The sequence below is a fragment of the Asparagus officinalis genome, chromosome 1 (assembly GCF_001876935.1).
Source record: "Asparagus officinalis chromosome 1, Aspof.V1, whole genome shotgun sequence".
In the NCBI taxonomy this organism is placed as follows: Eukaryota; Viridiplantae; Streptophyta; class Magnoliopsida; order Asparagales; family Asparagaceae; genus Asparagus; species Asparagus officinalis.
The window spans coordinates 7589890-7610666 of NC_033794.1; the positions used below are offsets into that span (position 1 = coordinate 7589890).

General features: G+C 40.5%; 2 protein-coding genes across 13 annotated transcripts; one reads left to right on the forward strand and one right to left on the reverse strand.

Moving 5' to 3' along the window:
• Positions 3239–9666, forward strand: LOC109847966 (protein NUCLEAR FUSION DEFECTIVE 6, chloroplastic/mitochondrial-like). Of its 12 annotated transcripts, none has more exons than XM_020417240.1 (4): positions 3243–3426; positions 3499–3620; positions 4077–4135; positions 9404–9666. In XM_020417240.1, exons 1-3 carry the CDS (start codon positions 3299–3301, stop codon positions 4094–4096), a joined length of 270 nt encoding a protein of 89 aa, XP_020272829.1. In that variant the 5' UTR covers positions 3243–3298; the 3' UTR covers positions 4097–4135; positions 9404–9666. The 12 variants fall into 12 exon arrangements, with proteins under 12 accessions (XP_020272788.1, XP_020272795.1, XP_020272802.1 ...); XM_020417223.1 differs by having other exon boundaries at positions 9094–9496; XM_020417246.1 differs by lacking the exon at positions 9404–9666 and adding an exon at positions 8663–8969.
• LOC109832193 (cyclin-D2-1-like) lies at positions 11026–13357 on the reverse strand. The gene is made up of 6 exons (XM_020399629.1): positions 13091–13357; positions 12910–12996; positions 12738–12833; positions 12435–12645; positions 12219–12355; positions 11026–11299 (listed from the first exon to the last, which is right to left on the reverse strand). The coding sequence occupies exons 1-6, from the start codon at positions 13277–13279 to the stop codon at positions 11240–11242; spliced, it is 780 nt and encodes a 259-aa protein (XP_020255218.1). The 5' UTR covers positions 13280–13357; the 3' UTR covers positions 11026–11239.

Consider the following 20777-nt stretch of genomic DNA (forward strand, 5'->3'; position numbering starts at 1 on the left):
AAGACTTGGGGGATTGAACCTTGCAGGTGCCCCTTTTGATTTCATCATATTATTCCTTTTGAAGATTTATGAATGAGGCAGAGGCTAATATGCCATTATGATTACATTGTATGTTAGTTGTATAAATAACCAACTGCAGTATGAAATAAATGTATCAGAGTGGCCAGCGCTCGTGCTAGGTTTGGTTCTGATTTTTACTCGGTGCATATGTACTATGCTGCTAAGTAGAGAAATTTTGGAACAAATTAAAAACTTCAATGATTATGGCAGCCGTGTAATGTGCATCTCGGCAGTTTTCATTTTCATTCCGTCAATATTGATGACGACGATCATATTAATTTTCTAACGAACATGAGATAAAGGTCAAAGATCTATCAACATCGAGTACTGATTTTCAACACCTGAAAGTTATCCGTTAGTCCCGCCGCTTACGGAAAAAAGATGAACTAAAACTTTATTAAAAAACCATTATCAAAGTGATTATCTGAAGACGATATGTCAACGATCTCCAAGTAATGTACACGCACCCACCAACCAGTTTTGTACGGAGAAATAAATAGTGAATTTTAGTGGAGAGAGATAAATAGTTTTTTTTTTTTGTACTTGATGCAATTTTTTATGAGTTCCTGTTTCTTTCAGAGAAATTAATGCTAACAACCTAACATCTTGACTCTTAAGCATGGTTCTTTTTCCTTGGATAATTTTTTAATCCTGTTTGTCAACAAATCAGAACGAAAACGCTACTAATTCAGGCGCGCTAGGTGCCATAATACACGGAAAAATCACTACAGTGGGCCCTTTATAGAAAATGATGTAGGAATATAGGAAAATACAACCAATTTTGTATGAATTTTAATGCATTACTCACTATCAACTATTAATATGATCAAATCTAAACAACAGTAATAATAATGTAGGGATCTGATTCCTCTTCAATTAAGTGGTAATTAGAGAGGATTCAATTCTCTGAATCCTTACCATCTATATCGCTTTCAATGATTGAGATTCCATCACGTAATATTTTCTATTGTTATCTTGAAAGCCACCTGAAAACCAGTCAAAACCACTATTTTTAATAGTGGAACTCTTCTCATCCATTAGAATTGAAATAGATAGTAAGTATTGAGAGAATTAGATCATGTCCAATTAGCCACATAATTATAGAGGAGCCAAATCCATTATATATATATATACTATATAATATATTATATATATTAGTATATTATATATATATATATATATATATATATATATATATATATATATATAAGAAGAGAGGAGAACGACGGGAGAGGAAGGCAGAGAGAGAGAGAGAGAGAGAGAGAAGAAATGGTATCTTGGTACCAGATGATCCTTGTAGTGATGTGAACACATCTTGTCCATACTCACACTTCGGAAGCATGGAGCTCAGCAATCAAGTGGATGTATGAACAAGGGATGTGTCCACATCACGTACCAAAGGATCCTGGCCCAAGTATACCCATATTGCCTCATATATATATATATATATATATATATATTATATATACATTATATTATATATATATATAATATATATATATAAAAAAAATTTGCATGTTTGGTACCAAGCACACGTTTTTGTGCTTGGTAGTGAGGTGACATATTCCTCTCCACTCATTAAAATCAGGGCCCACATTCACATGGGTTAAAGAGTGGTTGAGAATTGGAATGAGTAGATGGGAATATGACACCTTACTACCAAGCACAAAGTTTGTGCTTGCTACGGCCACATAATTATAGAGGAACGCAAAATCCATTATATATATAAAGCACCACCGCTAACGCAAACTTCAACAAGCATCCTCATCGCTTCACTCCTATACCAAATTCCCTGCATGGCGCTTGCTACCCCTCCCTCTCTTCTCCTCTGTCGCCTCTCCCTCTCAGCTGATCCCCCTGGCCCAAATTCAAAGGCAAGAGAGAGCCGCCAATTCTCAGCAAAAACACACGCTTCGACTCCTTCGAAGGAGGTCCACCCGCTTCGCGGAAGCGGAGGAGCCCTTTAAAACGCGCCAGCTAACAACGCGGCAACCGAGCTCTCCGCGAGGCATACAGGAAATGCAAACAGACGAAAGGTCGCTTCGATGTTTTCGAATGCGGAGTTCGACAATTACGAGAGCGCAAGATACCAAACTCCCGAAGCTTCGACATAGCAGCACGGTATGGAGCGATACGAGGTTTTTGGAGAACGGCAAGTATTTCTTATGAGCGTGAATGCGGAGAGATACGGTAAGGGGACGGCATAACGAGCGAACGGTGGGACGACTGGTACGGAAACTACGGAAACGGTGCAGGGGTAATGAGTACGGCGGTGATGTGAGGGGATATGAGAACGGCCGAGAGAACTACGAGGGCCAAGAGGAGTACGTGCCGTGAAATTTGGTGAAATTTGGTCGCGTGGAGATAAAATAAATACTCGAAATTTGTTCATGGTATTATAGGCTGTTGAGCCTTGTGTGTGTTTATCATGTGGTTATGTCTTCCTATGTAACTGTTGCGCTTGTGCAAATTGTATTATCTTCGAAAGGTGAAATCCCATCTCTCGCTAAGGTGTTGTTTGTCCTTAATTTCTTATTATCGCACTCTTTTTTTTTAATAACCCAATTCGGGATTAAACTCTAAGACCGTCAAAACAGTGACGGATCTAGAAAAAAATTTCTTGCATGGTGGTGCAGACGACTGAGCGTCTCTTACCCAAAAATATGTTCAATTAACGTCAAATAATTGTAGTTAGTTACTCAACAATTTGTGTTTTTTACTTATACTTTCTCTAAATAATTATAATTGTCTATTAACCATGAATTAATTAGCAGTTACTAATTCTGATGTCATCTGTGATCAGACCCAACAATTTGTGTTTTTGCAATGGGCTATCGGTGAGTCAGCCAATTTGAGATTATTAGAAATTTAACCAATTGGTTAAAGCTAAAAAGGGAATAGGGATGGGGGTGCAAATTGGTTAAAGCTAAGGGGGGCAGAATTCAATCTTGAAAAGCTTCATATGGTGATTTTCACTCAGAAGCTGTAAACTTTCTAAAGAACGTAGGTGATTACGTAGAAGGAAAGGTAAAATTTTATAATTTGTCAAAAGATATAGTGTAGTTTTGCTAGATTAACTTTTTTTTTTGGTTCAAACAAAAGGAAATTTTAATAGGACTCGGATCCGGTTACAAGTAAGGATCCGACCCGTTTGCACATCTGCTAGTAGGGTTTAAGCCATCGTCCCCAAACCCTCGCCAAGAAAAAACGCAGAACCATTTTCTCCAATCTCTCACCAATGGCCGCTCGATCAATTCTCAGGTCCTCTTCTCTCCGCAGCGCCGCCGCCAAAATCGCATCGAAGCCCAAATCCTCTCCCTCTTCGTTTCGCTTCCCGAAACCTATCGCCTCTCCTCGCATCCTCAGGTGCTCGATCCCATTTCTAGGGTTTCCTCGATTTCCCCTAAATAGAATCTAACATTGTTTTGAATTCTTCAGATCTCCAGTGGAGATGAGTTTCTGCGTTGAATCGCTCCTCCCGATGCACAGCGTGACCGCGGCGGCGTTGATGACGTCGATGCTCTCTGTTTCCCGCGGGGGCTACGGTTGGCTCTCCGAAGGTGATTCCATCGATCCCTGAGATTTTATTCGATTGAATTTGTCTGTTTTATCTTTAGTTTGTTTGGCTTGAGTGCTGTAATTTGATGCTGGCGTTTAAATTGCCATAAGAGATAGATCTGGTATACAAAATGGGAAATTATATGGATTTTTTAGGTTATGATGTCAACATCTATTATTTTGAATTGATGATATGCGACGATATATCCCTACTTTAAAAAAAAAATCTTGTTGGTCGCAATATCTTTGCTTTGTAGGTGTGAAGCAGATTCTATTAGTGGTAATGTGAATTTGAGAGTAATCACCCCTTAGGATATTTAAGAGGTCTACGTTGTCCATGCATACCACGTGGTAGCCTGTATTTCTCGTTGACTTCATCAATTTTTTGCACTCCTCTTCCGCATTCCTAATGTATTGTTAAAAGACAACATTTTGCCCGTTCTTTTTTCCTTTTGTAGGACAAGATGGTACTAGATGAAGATCAAGCAAGAAAAAAGGATGGATAGTAACACTTTCGGTATGTGTAGTGAATCATTTCATCTATAGTTTACCTGGGCAATCTTTTCAACAAAAAAAAAAGTGAAGGGTGATAATGATATTATACATGACAATTAAGGAGATATTGAGACAGTGTACATAATTGGCTGATGATAGCAGGTAATGGTTGGCCTAGTGAAGCGGTATTTGAATTTTTTGGGATAAAATTCACGTCCGCTTGTCACGGATATTAGTACAATCTATCCAAATAACTTTGGATCCAATTGATCCAGTTTCTAGTACCACTTGTTAGGAATAAGCTAATATGCCCCAATTGCAGACAGTTTATTTGTTGGGTACTACAAATAATATATATAATTTCCCCTAAAGGTTACTGATTAATATGTAGGTAATAGTATAATGTTTGAAATCAACTGACAGTGATTTATACCTATGCATTTGCTTGTCCATAAACTATTGCTGTAATGCTAAAACATAGTTTCGCTGAGCTCAATCTTCAACTAACTCCGTTGACAATTGTTTCCTAACTAAATTTTCCCAACAACCAGCGCTAATCTATATTCCCCCAGTGGACAACTAATGTGTTTGCTCTCAGATCCATACCAACCTTAAATTTATTATTTTTATTGTGTAAATTCATAAATAAACATAAACAAGTTTTTCTTCCTATTTGCTCTCTAGTTCAATTAATTCCATTATGATTGGTTTTGAGGTGATTTTCCCTATAACTAGTGGAATAAAGATCCACTGCAGGTCAGATTCCACTGCATGTGCATGTAGTTGAAACGACTCCCACTTAGGCTCAGATTTGACCCACTTAAAATGGTTGCAGAAGTATACCTGTCCTAGGCTAATGAGCTAATGCCTTTGACACAACGGAGTTACTAAATTGAGTAAATGTTTTCTTTTGCATGTTAATACAGTTTGATTTGTTAGAAAACTGACTATCCAATACTTATATATAGTTGGTCCTCTTATGAAATCATGCATTTCCTTGTTTGATATGGCCGTGTCCAAGTCCAAGTTCTGCTTTTATTGTTCTCTAAAATTAGCATTAAGCGGTTATGATGAATTTAGTGAGCAAATGTGATGAGCGACAAGAGATTTTTTTTCTTGAAGCTTTCAGTCAGAAAATTACCTAAATTCTATTGTATGAAAAATGTAGTATGTTTGCTGGATTATTGTGGACAGAATCTTGACTCTTGAGCCACTTGAAGCACAAGGTTGCCAGTTTCCATTGCAAGTTTCTTGGTATTTCGTGAACTTTTCCTTGTAATGAGATCCTAATGTGCTAGTTTGGACAAGCTTTAAGCTTAAAAGGGCGATGAATGTCGTTTAGATGAAGATTGAAGGAACAGAAGCCTAGCACATGCAATTTAAAATTTCGGACTTTGGAGATTTTCGAAGGCCTTATCCTCATCAACTAAATCTCAGAAGCAAGACCTAGAGGTAGCGTGGTAGATGGGTTGAAAACTTGAAATGCTGGAATTTTCTTAAAGGTTATAATCTTGTGTGTGAGAACTCTAGCCCATGCTTTGCTAAATCAGCCTCAAATTACTCGGTTTTATGGTAGACGAACATTTATTTAAGTGAAATCATGTATGCTTCTAAGATTTTCAGGAACTGGATTGGAAAATATTAGGTTAATTTATGATGGAGAAGATGCCCTGGTTGTGGAACGTTCTTAGAATTGAAATCAATTTTCATGAATTTTCAGTTTTGTCAGGCAACCAAACTAGATATGGGTCGTTTACTGGCTGTACGTGACTTGTAATCTTTCATAATGTAGTAGGGGGATTATATGACATTTTTGTTTGTTCTTCTAAGATTCAATCCCAACTGCTGATCTCTAATCATGTAGTCAGGTCACTGGTCCTAACTACGACAAAGCATAACTAATGCCTTTAATATTGCACTTAGAATTTGTCATGCTCAAAGTTGATATAGGAATGATTTTGATTATCCATGTTCTCTTGCTGGATGCCTTGCAGAATCTGGGACTGCAATCATCTTTATGTTTCATTCGGTTTACTTGCCAATTAAACATTTTGATTTCTTTCGGTTGTCATCACAATCAACTGCATCTAATATGTTATTATTTCGTATTCAACCAGCTGGAAATGATGATGTGTGACAAAAGTAGATGGAGTCTAGCGAAAACTTTAAGATACTCGAGCAATTTTAGGCAGGCCTCCAAATTCCTAGGATGCTGAGATTTCAAAGGAAAAAGTGCTGGCAATAATAGTTTGGTTATTTACCAACTGATTGATTCAGATGTTATTATGGGACTTTTCTTCAGAAATTATAAGGAAATTATTATGGGTTGAAATTACCTACAGTTAGATGTCAAACCTGTTTCTATGATGAACATGGTCTTAAGGTGAACTATACTTAGTGAGTTGAATGTCCTGTAAAATGGGCTTTTAAACATAAAATTTTAGTTGAATTTATATTCTATCTCTTGCATGCTATTGGATTGGCTTGGATTTGTATTAATGGTAAATGCTCCTCTCTAGTGGATACATTCATGTACATGGATAAGGTCTGATATCATTATATGATATGGTTTTCTCTTTGTTTCACTTGTGTTATATGATATTCGTCTTTATGCAGTTGTCTTTCCGGCATTCTTTGTGCCTACTTTACTATTGTTAAGTGTCTTTTCGGCTGTCAATTGTTTGATGTTGTATATAGATAAGTTTACTAACCATTTCTCATATCTTATTGGGTTTTACTTGAAGAAGTTTGCTTATCTATCCATATTTTAAACTTATTTTCCATCTTAGGCCATTAACTTGATTATCTGCAAGTCTTGTGACACATTGATCTAACTTCCCCAGTTTTCTTATGTGCAATACAAGGCATTTCAGTAGTCATGGTTGGTTGGGAGAGTGAGGGTTGGATTATCTATTATCTTTTCCAGACCTGCCCATTTTTTCCTTTGTTTACTAAATTACTATAAATGTTATATTCTTGATTTCACATCTTAGGAAAACTTTTCGTTTTAGGCTTCTAGCTGATTAGTTTATCAGTGGTAGATTGGTGCTGCAGTGACTTCCCTTCTCAGAATTCACTAATTATGTAACAGTGAGTTTCTAGAGTATAACTTATTTCCTCAAGTAAGCCAAGTGGTAGGAAGATAACCTACTAACTTGAGTTGAATTAGATTACCTGAAAGTTATTTAATCAAAATACTGATACAAACTGTATTCAATCAGCTGCCAATGATGACTATAGACGTATGTCAAGAATGTCGAAGTGGATTCAGGCAAAATTTTTGTCTACAGAACTCAGCAATTTTTGAAATAAACCAGTATTTTATATGGCGTGCTTGTATGTATCGAATGCTACCCTTCTTTTTGTTATTTCCTTGAGTAGTTATGAGTTTCCATAGCAAATAAAAGATTAGGAGACGATTTGGAATTTTGTTTAGTGACCTCCAACTTTTAACAGTCAGTCACTTTTATCTGATATGTCATGGTTTGCTCCTTGTTTCACTTGTGTTATAGGATATTCCTTTTCATGCATTTGCGTTTCTGGTGTTCTTTGTGCCTAATTTACTATATATTCAGTGGCTTGTTGGCTCTCGAGTTTAATGTTATATATGCATAAGTTTATTAATCATTGATCATATCAAATCAGCTTTCTACTTGAAGAAGTTGGCTTACCCATCCTGATATTCGTCGTATTTTTCATTTTAGTCCATTAACTTGATTATATATAAGTGTCATGGCACGTTTATCTAACCTTCCTAGTTTTCTTATATGCAATACGAGGGTTTTCAGTAGTTACAGTTGGTCAGGAAGTTATATTATTGATTTCGCGTAACTTTTCATTCTAGCTGATGTAGGTTAGTGCTGAAGTGACTTACGCTCAGACACTAATTATGTAGCAATTAAGTTTTGAATGTAACTTATTCCTTTTGAGTAAGCATAGTTCTGGGAAGATAACCTAGTAACTTGAGTTGAATTATTCATTAGAGTTATTTGACAAGGTGCTGGCACAAACTTTATTCTATCAGCTGGCAACGATGACCATTGACATATAAAGATTGTCAAAGTGGATTCAGGAAAAAAAATTTGTTTACAAAACTCTGCAATTTTTAAAATAAGCCAGTACTTATCCTGTCCTCTTTATACGGCATACTTTTATGTATCGAACACTAGCCTTCTTTTTGTTTTTCCTATGAATTTTCATGGCAAATAAAAGATTAGTAGACAAGTTGGAAATTTGCTATCTCATCAACTGGTATGCTTTTAATTTTCCTCTCTTTGGTTATATCTTCTCATTAACAGGGATGCAATTGGTGTGGAAAACATTATACATGTTTCTTGTTTTTCCCCCCTCCTCCTTCAGAACTCAACTCATCGGCCTTTTTTTTGTCCACATTTGGTTGTAACTGAGATTATTATCTGACTAAAAATACTATTAGCACTAGGTCTGTGAGTAAAAGCTTTACCAAAATGTGGTTTTCACTTGTTTAGATCTAGAGCTGACCTACAAGGAACCAAGATCCAACAACTTATATCCTTCTATCATATGGCAGGGTTGACTGACGATTCGTAAAGCCATCTGCACTTCAAACTACACTCTCCCAATGATACTTAAGTGGCCTCCGCCTTTTACTAGGCAGTCACTTTTATCTGAGCAGCTCAGTTTTCGCCATTTCTGTATGTCAGGTTATTGTATTCTGATATGGAACAGTTAGGGCTTTTCATTGGATTTACAACAATGGTTAACTTGCATGAAATCTCTCCTAAATTGATAATTTGATATAACGATCTTTGTGTTATTTTGGCGGAAGACGCCATGGTTTGTTCTACTAGATAAGTACACTGTTATAGTTAGGCTGACACTGTAATTGTTCATAAAGACACATTTAGCATTAACTTCCATTTAACATCTGGTTCTATTAGAATACTTTCATTTCATCTGTGACACTTCAAAACTTTCCTTAAGAGGGGTTAACTCTTTCAGGATCTCCTATGTCTGATTCCTGATTCTGGATTTCTGGGGAAGCTGAAGAAAATAGAGGACAACTTATATGTAGCTATGTCAAGATATATTCGAGCTTCAATTTCATCTTGTCAATGAGATTCTTGTGACCTCCAGTTTTAGTTTCAGATTCTCACCTTCTGTTCGTTAATGGCTTGGGATCTGTTAATGCTCCTTTGACTCTTACTTCATTTGTTTAGGTCTGTGATGATAAATATTGCTTACATGCAAGTTTTGTGGGATCTTCATATTATATAGCTGGATCTTAGACTCTTTGGTTCTTGCATTGTAGATGGATGATGAGAATAATAAGGAGCACTTCGTCGGTCATAGTACCTGCGGATTTTTCTCATCATGAACTTTGAGGTATTATAAGTTTTCACCAGGAACCGAAGATCTAAGCTGTTGTGGAGCTATTAGATTGACAATAATTATGTGATCCTATAACTTGTAATTCTTCTGAGATTTCTTAATCTTTGGTACAATATAACAGTTTGTATGGAGTTGGAAATGCCTGGACCAAACCATTAGTTGTGTAAATGGAGGGTTTCAGTATCCGTAGGGCTCCCTGACGTGTGAACACACCTTATTCTAGAATTCCATCTTTTCTGAAAAGAAACGGGTATCAACAGTTTGCATGCACGAGTTTTAGATATTATAGTGATGCTGGGAATAGTTTTCATCTCATTATGGTTTCCTCTATTGTTTCTGCAACTTCTATGGAGCATATCATTACCAAATTGCCTTTTGTCTCCTTATTGCTAAAGCGATATCCTTATTCCTTGTTAGCGCATGAACCTTGTTTCAGCTCATTTGTCTCGCCACGACGATGCTTTCTTGCCCGCAACAAGCCAAGTTTCCCAAAATGAAACGAATGGCTACCTTGAAGTATGTTCTTGTTCTGCATCAGTTTTTTACGCTGGTTCTTTTGATATTTGTTCTGTATGTAGCTTGAAATAGTTACTCCAAGATATAAAATTTCGAAAGTAGCGATAAGTTACGTCAAATGGCCGTGGATCTGGACCCTTGCTTGGTTTCCCTCTTAATTAACCCTTGCTTGTATACCCTACTACAAACGCTGGTGACATTGGCTCAACTTTGATGAGTTTAACGCTGAAGAAAGACGAGTCCTGCTGGAATTTACATGAAGACTTTCAAGGGGGAATCAATTGATTAGTTTGTCAAAGTGAGTTTAATGGCATTTTTATTGGAATTTCATTATATATTACGATGGTAAGACTGTCGCACATTTATATTTCAAGAAGCCACAAAAATGGAAAAAAAGAAAATTTTTAAAACTGCATGAGAGAGAGATTTTTATAGGACTGTAGAATATATACTGAAATGGTATATATATTTCAAATTATAGTTCAAGAAACCACAGCAAGCAATGACATGCAAGAAGGTTCAGTTTTTAAGACAAAAGAAAATGGCATACAGTGTAGTTTCACATCTATTGAGGTCCGAAACTGGACCAATAAAAGGATAATCTCATCTATTCGGCTAAATGGCACTTAAAAGCCTTAATATTTTACTATCTTTATACTTAAATATCCTGTAAAAAATTATATAAAAATACCTCAAGTTGTCCACAGTTAAAATTAGACTAAAATTGTTAGTTTTGATAAAAATACCCTTCATTAAAATATTAGTAATAAATTAAAAGATAGGTAAAATGGTAAATATAGCAATACATATGGGCGATACAATAATAAAATTCATGTGCACATGGGAAATATATCTAGGAATATTATGTTTTCTATTTAACAAAAAGTAGCAATGTGCTACTTTCTGACAACTTTTAGTATTTTTATGCTACTTTTTACGACTTAAGATATTTAAAATTAAAAATAATAAAGCATTAGGATATTTAAGTGCCATTTAGTCCATCAATTTCAGTAGTTTATTAAAAGGCTTGAATATTTTCTTTTTCTGTTTTGTACAGTTCACTGAAGAGTCAAATGCAAGTATCTGTACATATGAACGGCAGTGTACATTTCTTCTCAACTCTACCACACATTGAGATATGCTAATTTCGTAGTAATTTTCTTTTTAACATTTTTTTTCATCTTTGAATTATTTACACTGCACGCCATCAAATCCCCGCCTCTTGTTAGCTGTGCTGCCGTCACTCCTCGTCATCATGTATTGTTTCCCACATTGCAACAAAGCATAACTCCAACATGTCCTTCAAAAAGTACACAATCAAATCAAGGTGTTAAAATAGAAATAGAATGATTAATTACCCACTCCCCATATGTGTTTTTTTAGCCCTTCGAATTGGGAGACTAAAATATCAAAAAAAATGAAATGTTGGGGACTTATTCTAAAACACTTGATGATTAGGTGGACTAATGTCCAAATATCAAGATGTTGGAGACTAGTTTTAAACTTTGAATCATTCGGGGGATTAGTATTGAAAAAACCATGTTTTTGTTCATATTTGAACAAAACCTCATGCGATATTATTTTTCAAGTTAGACAGAGATGTCATGTGAGAATCATGAAACGATAAACTATATTTCGCCGCCAGTTAGTTAGAAAATAGAAAAAAAAAGTCAAGTGACACATCGAAAAAAGAAAATTTAAAAGATAATTTCCGGTGTCTCTTTTTTTTTAAATCTTTTGTCCAAACTTAGATGGATCTGTGATTAACCAGAAAATGATTTCTACATTTAACCCTTACTAGATGAACTATCGGGATAATGATAATAATAAATTAACGAGTATGGATTCTGAATGGGTTTGAACTACAGAAGGATTTAAAGTACAAGTGATATTTCTTGACAAAACTTTAACTTCAAAGTATTATTCTCTTCAAATCAAGCGACAGCAAACGAGAGGGACTAAATTTGAACAACCTATAAGATTCATGGACTTAACATCAACTTCAAATATGCGAAGGACCGCTCCAGAATATTAAAGATTTAAGGAACTAATATTGAAGAGATCCATAAAAGCAAATCCTGAATAGGAACGGAGGAACACTAAAGCATTCAAATTAAGGGCAGAAAAATCGACAAATTAAATCCAGATATGTTGTTGTATGGACAAAAAAAAATGAAGTGAGCCCAACAATGAGATGGGTATTATTTATATAATTATACCTCATCCATAAATTCTGAGAAGCGTACGGCTAGCGTGAACTCCTCAAATTGCGGTGGCGGGAACATCTCGTTGACAGCACAGAGGAGAGCGGACGCCGCTATCACCGACGGCTTGTACCTCAGCATATTCTCACCCGCTGGAAAAAAAGGAAGGGAAAAAAAAAGAGTCAAGAAAAGAAGCAGAAAATAACCAGGAGAGGACAAATTGAAAATTACCGATCTGGATATGAAAGAGGATAGTGGAGGCGCGAAACTTGGGGATTTCCAGATTGTGACCGTTGATGACAGGGAACAGGTGTTCGAGGATGAAGAAGTCGAGGAAAGCGAAGGGAGTGATCGAGTTCAGTTCCCCGTTCAACGCGGCTCTCACCTGCAGGTCCGCTCTGTAACGAGCATCGGGGCCCAAGTCTACGAACCCGTCCTCCTCCTGTACGCATTGGAGAATCAAGAACTCGACCGATCAAGAAATCAAGAAAACCGATGGAACTAATGATGAAGCTAGACCAGGGGGTTATTAACCTCGAGACCCCTGACGGTGAAAGAACCAGCCGAGTCTGAGTACTGAGAAGCGAGGGAGAGGCAGGTGATGGCGACGAGCGAGATGTGGTCGACTTCCTGAAGAACAGAGCAAATTAGATCACCTCGGATAATAACGAGTGCAGGAATTGCGTATAGAAGTCAGATTGTTCACGGGAAAATGCCGGCTGTGGATTAAGCGGTCGACGTAGTTGATGGCGAGATAGGTCGTTCTTCGATGGAGATTGCGGGATCGCCGGACCTGCGGGGATCATTAATGCATTGGATCGGTTAGGGGTTTAAGTTTGAGGGGTTGGTTCTTGAGAAGGTAGAATGCTGGGTTTTGAGTTAGGAACCCGGAGGATGAGAAGGATGAGAGATCGGCGACGGGCGAAAGAGAGGGGAGCCCACATGGAGGTTCTGTAGTTATTCTCCATGGCGAAGAGGTCTTCCGTTGGAAAGTCTGGGTACGGATCTTCAAGGCTGAACTCCATTGATGAGAGCAGAGCATAGCAGAGAGAGAGAGAGCAGATAGTGATGTTCATATAGAGAGTTTGAGTTTAAAAAGGAGAGCAAAGCGCTCATCTTTTCGGAGCTTGGAATTGGACCAGAACCACAACCGCGGACCGTACCCGACCCGTAATCCGTGAGACTGAGAACAGTGAAATAATTGTAGAAGATTTTTTAAACTGGTTTCGTTTCGTGAAGGCATTTGTTAACGTTAATAGTTGGATAGAGTTACCTTAAAATGCTTGAATTTCAAGTAAAACTATTTATTGTTGACATTTATTAAACCTTTGGGAAATTGGGTGACTAAGGTAATTAACTAGTACTTTTTTTTATTTTAGAAAAAATTGCTTGGAGGAACCAAAGAAAGTTGGGCCAAGCATCCTCACCCCCAGCCCAAGAACTATAACCCCCAAGCCTTAAAATTAAAAAATATGTGCAACCAACCCCCAAACCTACTGCCCAAGAAAATCACTTTCCAATTTACTCTTCTTCCCAATTTAAAACCTGCTCAAGCCGCAATGTCCATGCTCCTCCGCCTCCGCCGCCTCCATCAGCGTCCATTCTCAACCTCGCTCCTCCTTGATCTTCTCCCTCCGACCCCTCGATGTCCTCACCTCCAAGTAAAAAATCCCTCGCCGCCCTCTCTCCTCAAACAAATCCCCCGCCGATCCCTCCCCCTCCTCCGTCGCCGCCGGCACGCCTCCCACGTCCTCTCCATCTGCTCTAGCCGCCTCCTCTCCCCATCCTCCCACCTCAACGCCCACCTCCCTCTCCCTCTCCGTATCCCGCCTCTCCTCCTCCCTCCTCCGTCCGCTCCCTCCTCTCCCTCCTCCTCTCCGCCGTAACGTGTCCTACTCCATTGTCCTCTTCGGCCAAGCCCACCTCCTCGACGATGTCGCCTCTGCCTTCCGCTCCCATCCCTCCACCTAAACCCTCAACTCCCTCCTCTTTGCCTCCATCCTCACCGGCGACCACCCCGCCACCGCCAAGTTCTTCACCGACCTCGTCGAGCCCTACAACATCGTCCCAGACGTCGACACTTACAACACCCTGTAGGCAATAAAAATTGTCTTTAATCCTTATCAGAGAAGTTCAGAACAAAACTGCTAAAACCTCGCCCGAAATAGCAGAAAAAGGGGAAAACGCAGATATCTCCCAAACCGTAAGGAATTTGGCAACGGAGGAAAGCGAACGAAGCCTTCTGGCTCGGTTCGGATTGCCCCATCTCGTCGAGATAGGCGATTTCTATATAATTCGATCCAATTCCGACTTACGCGTTCGAAAGTTACGGCCTATTCTTCGATCCATGCTCAGGAAGCTCGCCTGCAGACCCAAGTCTGCCTGCAATCCCCAGCTCTGCCTGCAGTCTCAAATCCGCCTGCAGACCCCAAGTCTGCCTGCGCACCTGAGCTCGCCTGCAGACCCAGTTCGCCTGCAAGCTCGCCTGCAGACCCAAGTCTGCCTGCAGTCCCAAACTCGCTTGCAGACTCAGCTCGCCTGCAGACCCAAGTCTGCCTGCAGTCCTAAGCTCGCCTGCAGACCCAAGCTGCAGACTCGCCAGCTCACTGTCAACTGCCCACTTGGAGTATGGGAATAGTTACATCAGTGGTCAAATCCCACAAATCAAGGGAGAGGGAACAGTACCCCAAGACCGTCAAGCGACCGCTCACAGTACGAATGATTGGGCAGGTGTCAAGTCGACCTGAACATTCATAAATGCAGTTCACCTCGGCTGTCTGAGTCAAGAGCCGGAACCGCCAGCGCATAGTGAGCTAGCCCAATCCACTCGAGTAATGGACGACCGCTCCTAGGCGACAGGACGTGAAGCACGACCCATCGAGTGACGGTTCGTAGTACAGAGGAGCGACAAGATGTCTCTCAATAATGTATGGTCACATCCCATGATTCAAGGAGCGGCCACGCCATCTCTTCTCTATTTAAGAACCTCGCCCGGCTACAGGAAAGAGGTTCACACATAGTTAATTGATTAATTCAATCAGTTAACTGAACCACTGGCTCTTGACTCCCAACGGAGTCGACGACAAGCTCTCTGCATCACTTTTGCATTACAGCGCCACTTCCTAGTTCTGAGCCCCGATCGTCGGTGAACTAGAAGACCCAAACTCCATCGAACCGAGTTTCTATTGCGTACTGAAGCTCCGGCAGCAACTTCGATCGGATCATCCAAGGGAAGCAGACTCGGCACGAGCACCGAGCGAAGCATCCTATCGCCACCGATGAACCCACGTTAAACAAGGAGGGCATTCCCTCCACTTCTGTTGTAAACATTTGATTTATTAGTTTGTAATAAGCCTTCTTATTAATACAAACGAAGCTCCCTGTTTTCGAGAGATCAAAATTTACACCCTACACACCCTCATCAAGTCGTTTCTCGAATCGGGCTGCACTCGCTCCACCTACTCGATGTTCGTTGAAATGAAGAGGAAAATCAAGCCCAATTCGACCACTTTTACTAATGCGATCTCGGGTTTCTATAGGGAGCAGAAGTTGGAGGACGTGGATAAGGTTTTGGGTTGATGAAAGAGTATGGGTTAAACCCGGGTTCGAATTCGGTGTATAATGTGAGGATTTGAGGGGCTATGTAAGTTGAAGAGGATGAGGGAGGTGAAGGATTTGTATAGGGAGATGTCGTCGAAGGGGATGAAGCCGAATTGGGTGATATATAATCGTTTGATTGTTGGATTTTGTAAAGAATGGATGTTGGAGGAGGCTAAAAGAGTGTATGAGGAGATGGGGAAGAAAAGGGTTGTGTCTGGAGAGGGTCAGTGTTATTTTAGCTTGATACATTATTTGTGTTAGGGTGGAAATTTTGAGGCTTCCATGGGAGTTTATAAGGATGCAATGGGGAAAAATTGGATGTCGGGGTTTAAGACGATGAAGATGCTAGTGAATGGACTGATGAAGAATTAACAAAGAGGTTGTGGGCTCGGGGAGCAAATCAAATGAGGACGAGGAGGAGGTTGAGAAGGCAATGAGGCAGATGTGTAGGCTTGGATTAGGGATGAGGAGGATGATGCAGATTCACTCGAGCCTGTCCGATCAGAATCTGCACAATTCTTGGGGCTCTCCTGTTGATGATGATGATGAGAAAGAGAACAAAAGATGATTTTTTGGGGAGTGGACATAGTATTTGTACCTAATTCAGTGCACCAAAAAAATAAGAAGAAGAAGAAGAAGAAGAAGAAGAGGGAAATTTGGTTGCTTTAAGTTTGAGTTTTGAGTTTATTGTTTGTACTGTGTAGGCGTCAAAAAATGCTAATAGATATCCCAAACATAGAGAAGATCACTCAAAGGGATCTCATATTGAAAATCAAAGCAGGTATGAACTGTCTCGCCAGCGAGACAGGCTTTGCTGTCTCGCCAGCGAGACAGTATTTGCTGTCTCGCCAGCGAGACAGTGTTGAAATGGTCAAAACTACTCGCCAGCGAGACAGGCTTTGCTGTCTCGCCAGCGAGACAGTATTTGCTGTCTCGCCAGCGAGACAGTGTTGAAATGGTCAAAACTACATTTGTAACTGCCCTACACGTGTCCATTGACTGCCAAGGGACGTGGGAAACATCGTGGACGAAAATCACGTGAATAACTGCCAAAATAACGGAGTTTGAAACGTGGGAAGGCAGTTAAAACAAAAACTACCCAGGAATATTCGTTTTCCGAGACAGTATTTTACTGTCTCGCTGGGCGAGACAGCAAATTTACTGTCTCGCGCCCCAGCGAGACAGCAAACACTGTCTCGCCGTACTGATTTCTATGATTGCTGAGTTTTTGCAGTTACAGACCCTTGAGGCTATAAATACCCCCCTAGGGTCACTTCTGACGAGGATCGAGCATTTTTACGAGCATTCCAGAGCAAAGAGAGCAGATTTGAGTTTTCTTGCAAATCCTTGAAATTAAGCTTTGACTTGATTTTAAGAAGAACGACTATCTTACTTCGATAAGATATTGTTTCAATTTCTCACTTCGATAAACGAAGTCAGAATCAGTAAACCCCCTCTTCACGATCTGTGATTCGGCGGTCCACGAACGAAAGCGTTCCTGGCACAGGCAAAGTTCCACGAAAACAAAGATCGATAGACGATTTTTGTGTTTGTTTCTCAAAAGTTATAATTTTTCACTTTGTTGTGTAGAAAAAAATCTTATAAAAAGATTATTCTTTCGAATTTGTTGTAATCAAACAAAGTTATAATGAATTCCTCAACAGAACCGACTTTTGACTCAAACAAGCTGGCGACCACAGTGGGAGCCAGCGGTCTCGCTGCCGAGGCCGCGGTGTCGCAACCGATCAAGATCATCGTCAATGAAGAGATCGAATACGAATTTGATCAGGCGAAATCCGCGAAATCTTCCTCGTCTTGCAAATATAGGAAGATTTCGAAAACTTTCAAGTCTGCAATTCCAACGGAGGCCGCAGGCAAAGATTCTTGCCCGATTGTTGTTAAGGAATCTGCCTGCAGCGTTTCTGCTCCAAATGACTCCACACCAGTTACGGAGTCATTGATCAATAGCTCACCGGTGCTGACGAAAAGAGCTCGTCAGAGACAGCGCCAGCGCCGTGCTCGATAATTGGCTAAAGCCATGCAACAAACCGACGGAGTCCATTACTATGCGGACCTAGAGTCGAGGAGGCAGAAAATGATTCAGTTGCCTCAACGGCAAGATAATCATATTTCTGCACAACTTACGACGGAGGAGTGGACTCTCGTCAAAAGGGCCCGTTCAACCCTTAAGGAACGGATACAAAGGCGTAAAGCGAAGGCCGCCCATGCTCGTGCTCTTCGTCAACAAGCCCAAGGAACCAAGAAGGAGACGGTGTCTGAAAAGCCACCGAAGAACCGTAGAGTTTGGATGCCGAAGACACCACCAACATCTGTTCCGGACCCGTCTACTGCATCAGCAGTGAAACCCTGGGTTAGCCCAGATTTGTCCAAGTTTAAGATCACTATGGCGGATCGCCTCGGTCCTTCAGTTAACGACCGAGGCAAAGCCCCAGTTAAAGAAAATCCAGGTCCAGCAAATAAACCGTTAATGGTTTCATATGCAGTGGGTCGTAAACACTCTCCTGTCAGAACTGCACAAGTCCAAAATGAGAGAATACCAGTTCATTCTCGTTTAGGACCTCTGAAAACTCCACACCCGCAAGGGGGTGGATTTAAAAATTTAACTTTGGATCGCATAGAGGCGACGACCAGTCGTCCTGTGCATGTTAACAAAGTTCAAAAACAAAGGATAGGTTGCTCGAATCACAATAATGATGAGCTGTACTATCAGAAGAATGACTCAAGAAAGAGAAGCGTCCGAGAAAACGAGTCTCATTGCGCTTGCGAGAGACTCATTAAAGCGGTGCTGACAGAATGCGGATGCTCTAAAAATAATTCAAGAGTCTCCGTATTTCAAAGATTGTCCAATGAAGCGTCAAGACCCAAAATGAGACGTTTCAACAAGAAGAAACATGCAATCCAACAAGATGAGTTCCCTGAGGTCACTATCAACATGACTAATAAAGGAAAGCAAAAGTCAGTCAATCCTGACCCTGATTTCTCTCCAGGAGGGAGAGTTGAGCGGGGTCTTTCTCAAAGAATGTTGCGATTGCAAAGAAGATCCAACATACGTCGAGATTACAAGAGAATGCACGAGGGACTATCTTCGGATGAAGAAATGTCAGATACTTGTTCCGCCATTGCGTCGGACGATACCGCATCTAGTGTTGGGCAAGTCAGAGAATCATTTGCAATCACACCGGATCAACTGGCTCATATCCTGCAGGAGGCGTTGGCTAAACAACGCGAAGAAATTAGAGCTGAGTTCAAAACCGAAATGGAGTTGACTATGCAGCAGATGCGAGACTTGCAGGTTCAGCAACACCAACCGGAGTCGAGCCAGAAAGCGGAATCCAGCCGGCGTAATGAATCCAGATAAAGACAATTCCGGAAGCGGTCCGACCAAGTCATCCACTCAACCTCCACAGATCTACCTGAAGAAGAGTGAGGAAGAGGACAAGAAGATGCATGATCTCGAGAGCAAAGTCAACGCTCTGATGACGGCTCAGGAAGTGAAGAAAACGGGCATTCCATACCCGTACCCGAGGGAGTGGGACCTGATTCCTTATCCCCAGAAATTTAATTTGATTAACTTTACTCCTTTTGATGGCAGGGGTTCACCAACTCAGCACTTGATCTATTTCAAGTCGCATCTCGGCGCAATATCCGGGAACGAAGCCCTGATGGTCCGGTCATTCGTAGGAACCCTTCGCGGGCCTGCCTTCGATTGGTACCGACGCCTTAAGCCCGGGAGTATCACTAGCTGGGAGGATATGTGAAAATTACAACTCTTGAGAAACAAACACAAAAATCGTCTATCGATCTTTGTTTTCGTGGGACTTTGCCTGTGCCGGGAACGCTTTGGTTCGTGGACCGCCGAATCACAGATCGTGAAGGGGGGTTTACTGATTCTGACTTTGTTTATCGAAGTGAAAAATTGAAACGATATCTTATCGAAGTAAGATAGTCGTTCTTCTTAAAATCAAGTCAAAGCTTAATTTCAAGGCGTTATATGAAAACTCAAATCTGCTCTCTCTGCTCTGGATTGCTCGAAAATATGCTCGATCCTCGTCAGAAATGACCCTAGGGGGGTATTTATAGCCTCAAGGGTCAGTAACTGCAAAAACTTAACAATCGAAGAAGTCAGTACGGCGAGACAGTGTTTACTGTCTCGCTGGGCGAGACAGCGTTTGCTGTCTCGACCCGCGAGACAGTAAATTTGCTGTCTCGCTCAGCGAGACAGTAAATGCTGTCTCGGAAAATGGCAGTTTCTCGCTGTAACTGTTCTCTCACGTTTCAAACTCCGTTATTTTGGCAGTTATTCACGTGATTTTCGCCCATGATGTTTCCCACGTCCCTTGGCAGTTAATGGACACGTGTAGGGCAGTTACAAAGGTAGTTTTGACCATTTCAACACTGTCTCGCTGGCGAGACAGCAAATACTGTCTCGCTGGCGCGACAGCAAAGCCTGTCTCGCTGGCGAGACAGCAAATACTGTCTCGCTGGCGAGACAGCAAAGCCTGTCTCGCTGGCGAGACAGCAAAGCCTGTCTCGCTGGCGAGACAGTTCATTCCTTCTTTGATTTTCAATATGAGATCCCTTTGAGTGATCTTCTCTATGTTTGGGATATCTATTAGCATTTTTTGACGCCTACAGATACTCCCTCCAAAGTATTCCAGACGCATTCTTTTATAGAAGAGTCTGGGATACTTTGGATAAGATAGATTTTACTTACGATCCCTTCAATGCTCGGCTGAGTAGATCGTGTGGAAGGACTTGTAAATGGCTTCAATGCTTGATCTCTTCTGCTTTTAGTCTATTCAGTTCTTCGTAGAATAGCTAATGTTTTCCCGGCGTCGCGTTTATCGCTTGACCGTTGTCGAGATTTTGAATTGAAGTTGGTATTTGCTCTTGTGGATTCAGCTTTTATCACTGCATTGATATATCCATTGAGAGCTCATCAGGTTATCCTTA

Bases quoted from the DNA above. Each gene is read 5' to 3' on its own strand.
- LOC109847966 (XM_020417199.1), top strand. From the start codon at position 3,299: ATGGCCGCTCGATCAATTCTCAGGTCCTCTTCTCTCCGCAGCGCCGCC. The intron at 3,427-3,498 runs GTGCTCGATCCC...TGAATTCTTCAG, and splicing joins GCCTCTCCTCGCATCCTCAG to ATCTCCAGTGGAGATGAGTT. The intron at 3,621-7,334 runs GTGATTCCATCG...GTATTCAATCAG, and splicing joins CTACGGTTGGCTCTCCGAAG to CTGCCAATGATGACTATAGA.
- LOC109832193 (XM_020399629.1), bottom strand. From the start codon at position 13,279: ATGAACATCACTATCTGCTCTCTCTCTCTCTGCTATGCTCTGCTCTCA. The intron at 12,356-12,434 runs GTAATTTTCAAT...CTTTTTTTCCAG, and splicing joins CCTCTTTCATATCCAGATCG to CGGGTGAGAATATGCTGAGG. The intron at 11,300-12,218 runs GTATAATTATAT...TACTTTTTGAAG, and splicing joins TCTCAGAATTTATGGATGAG to GACATGTTGGAGTTATGCTT.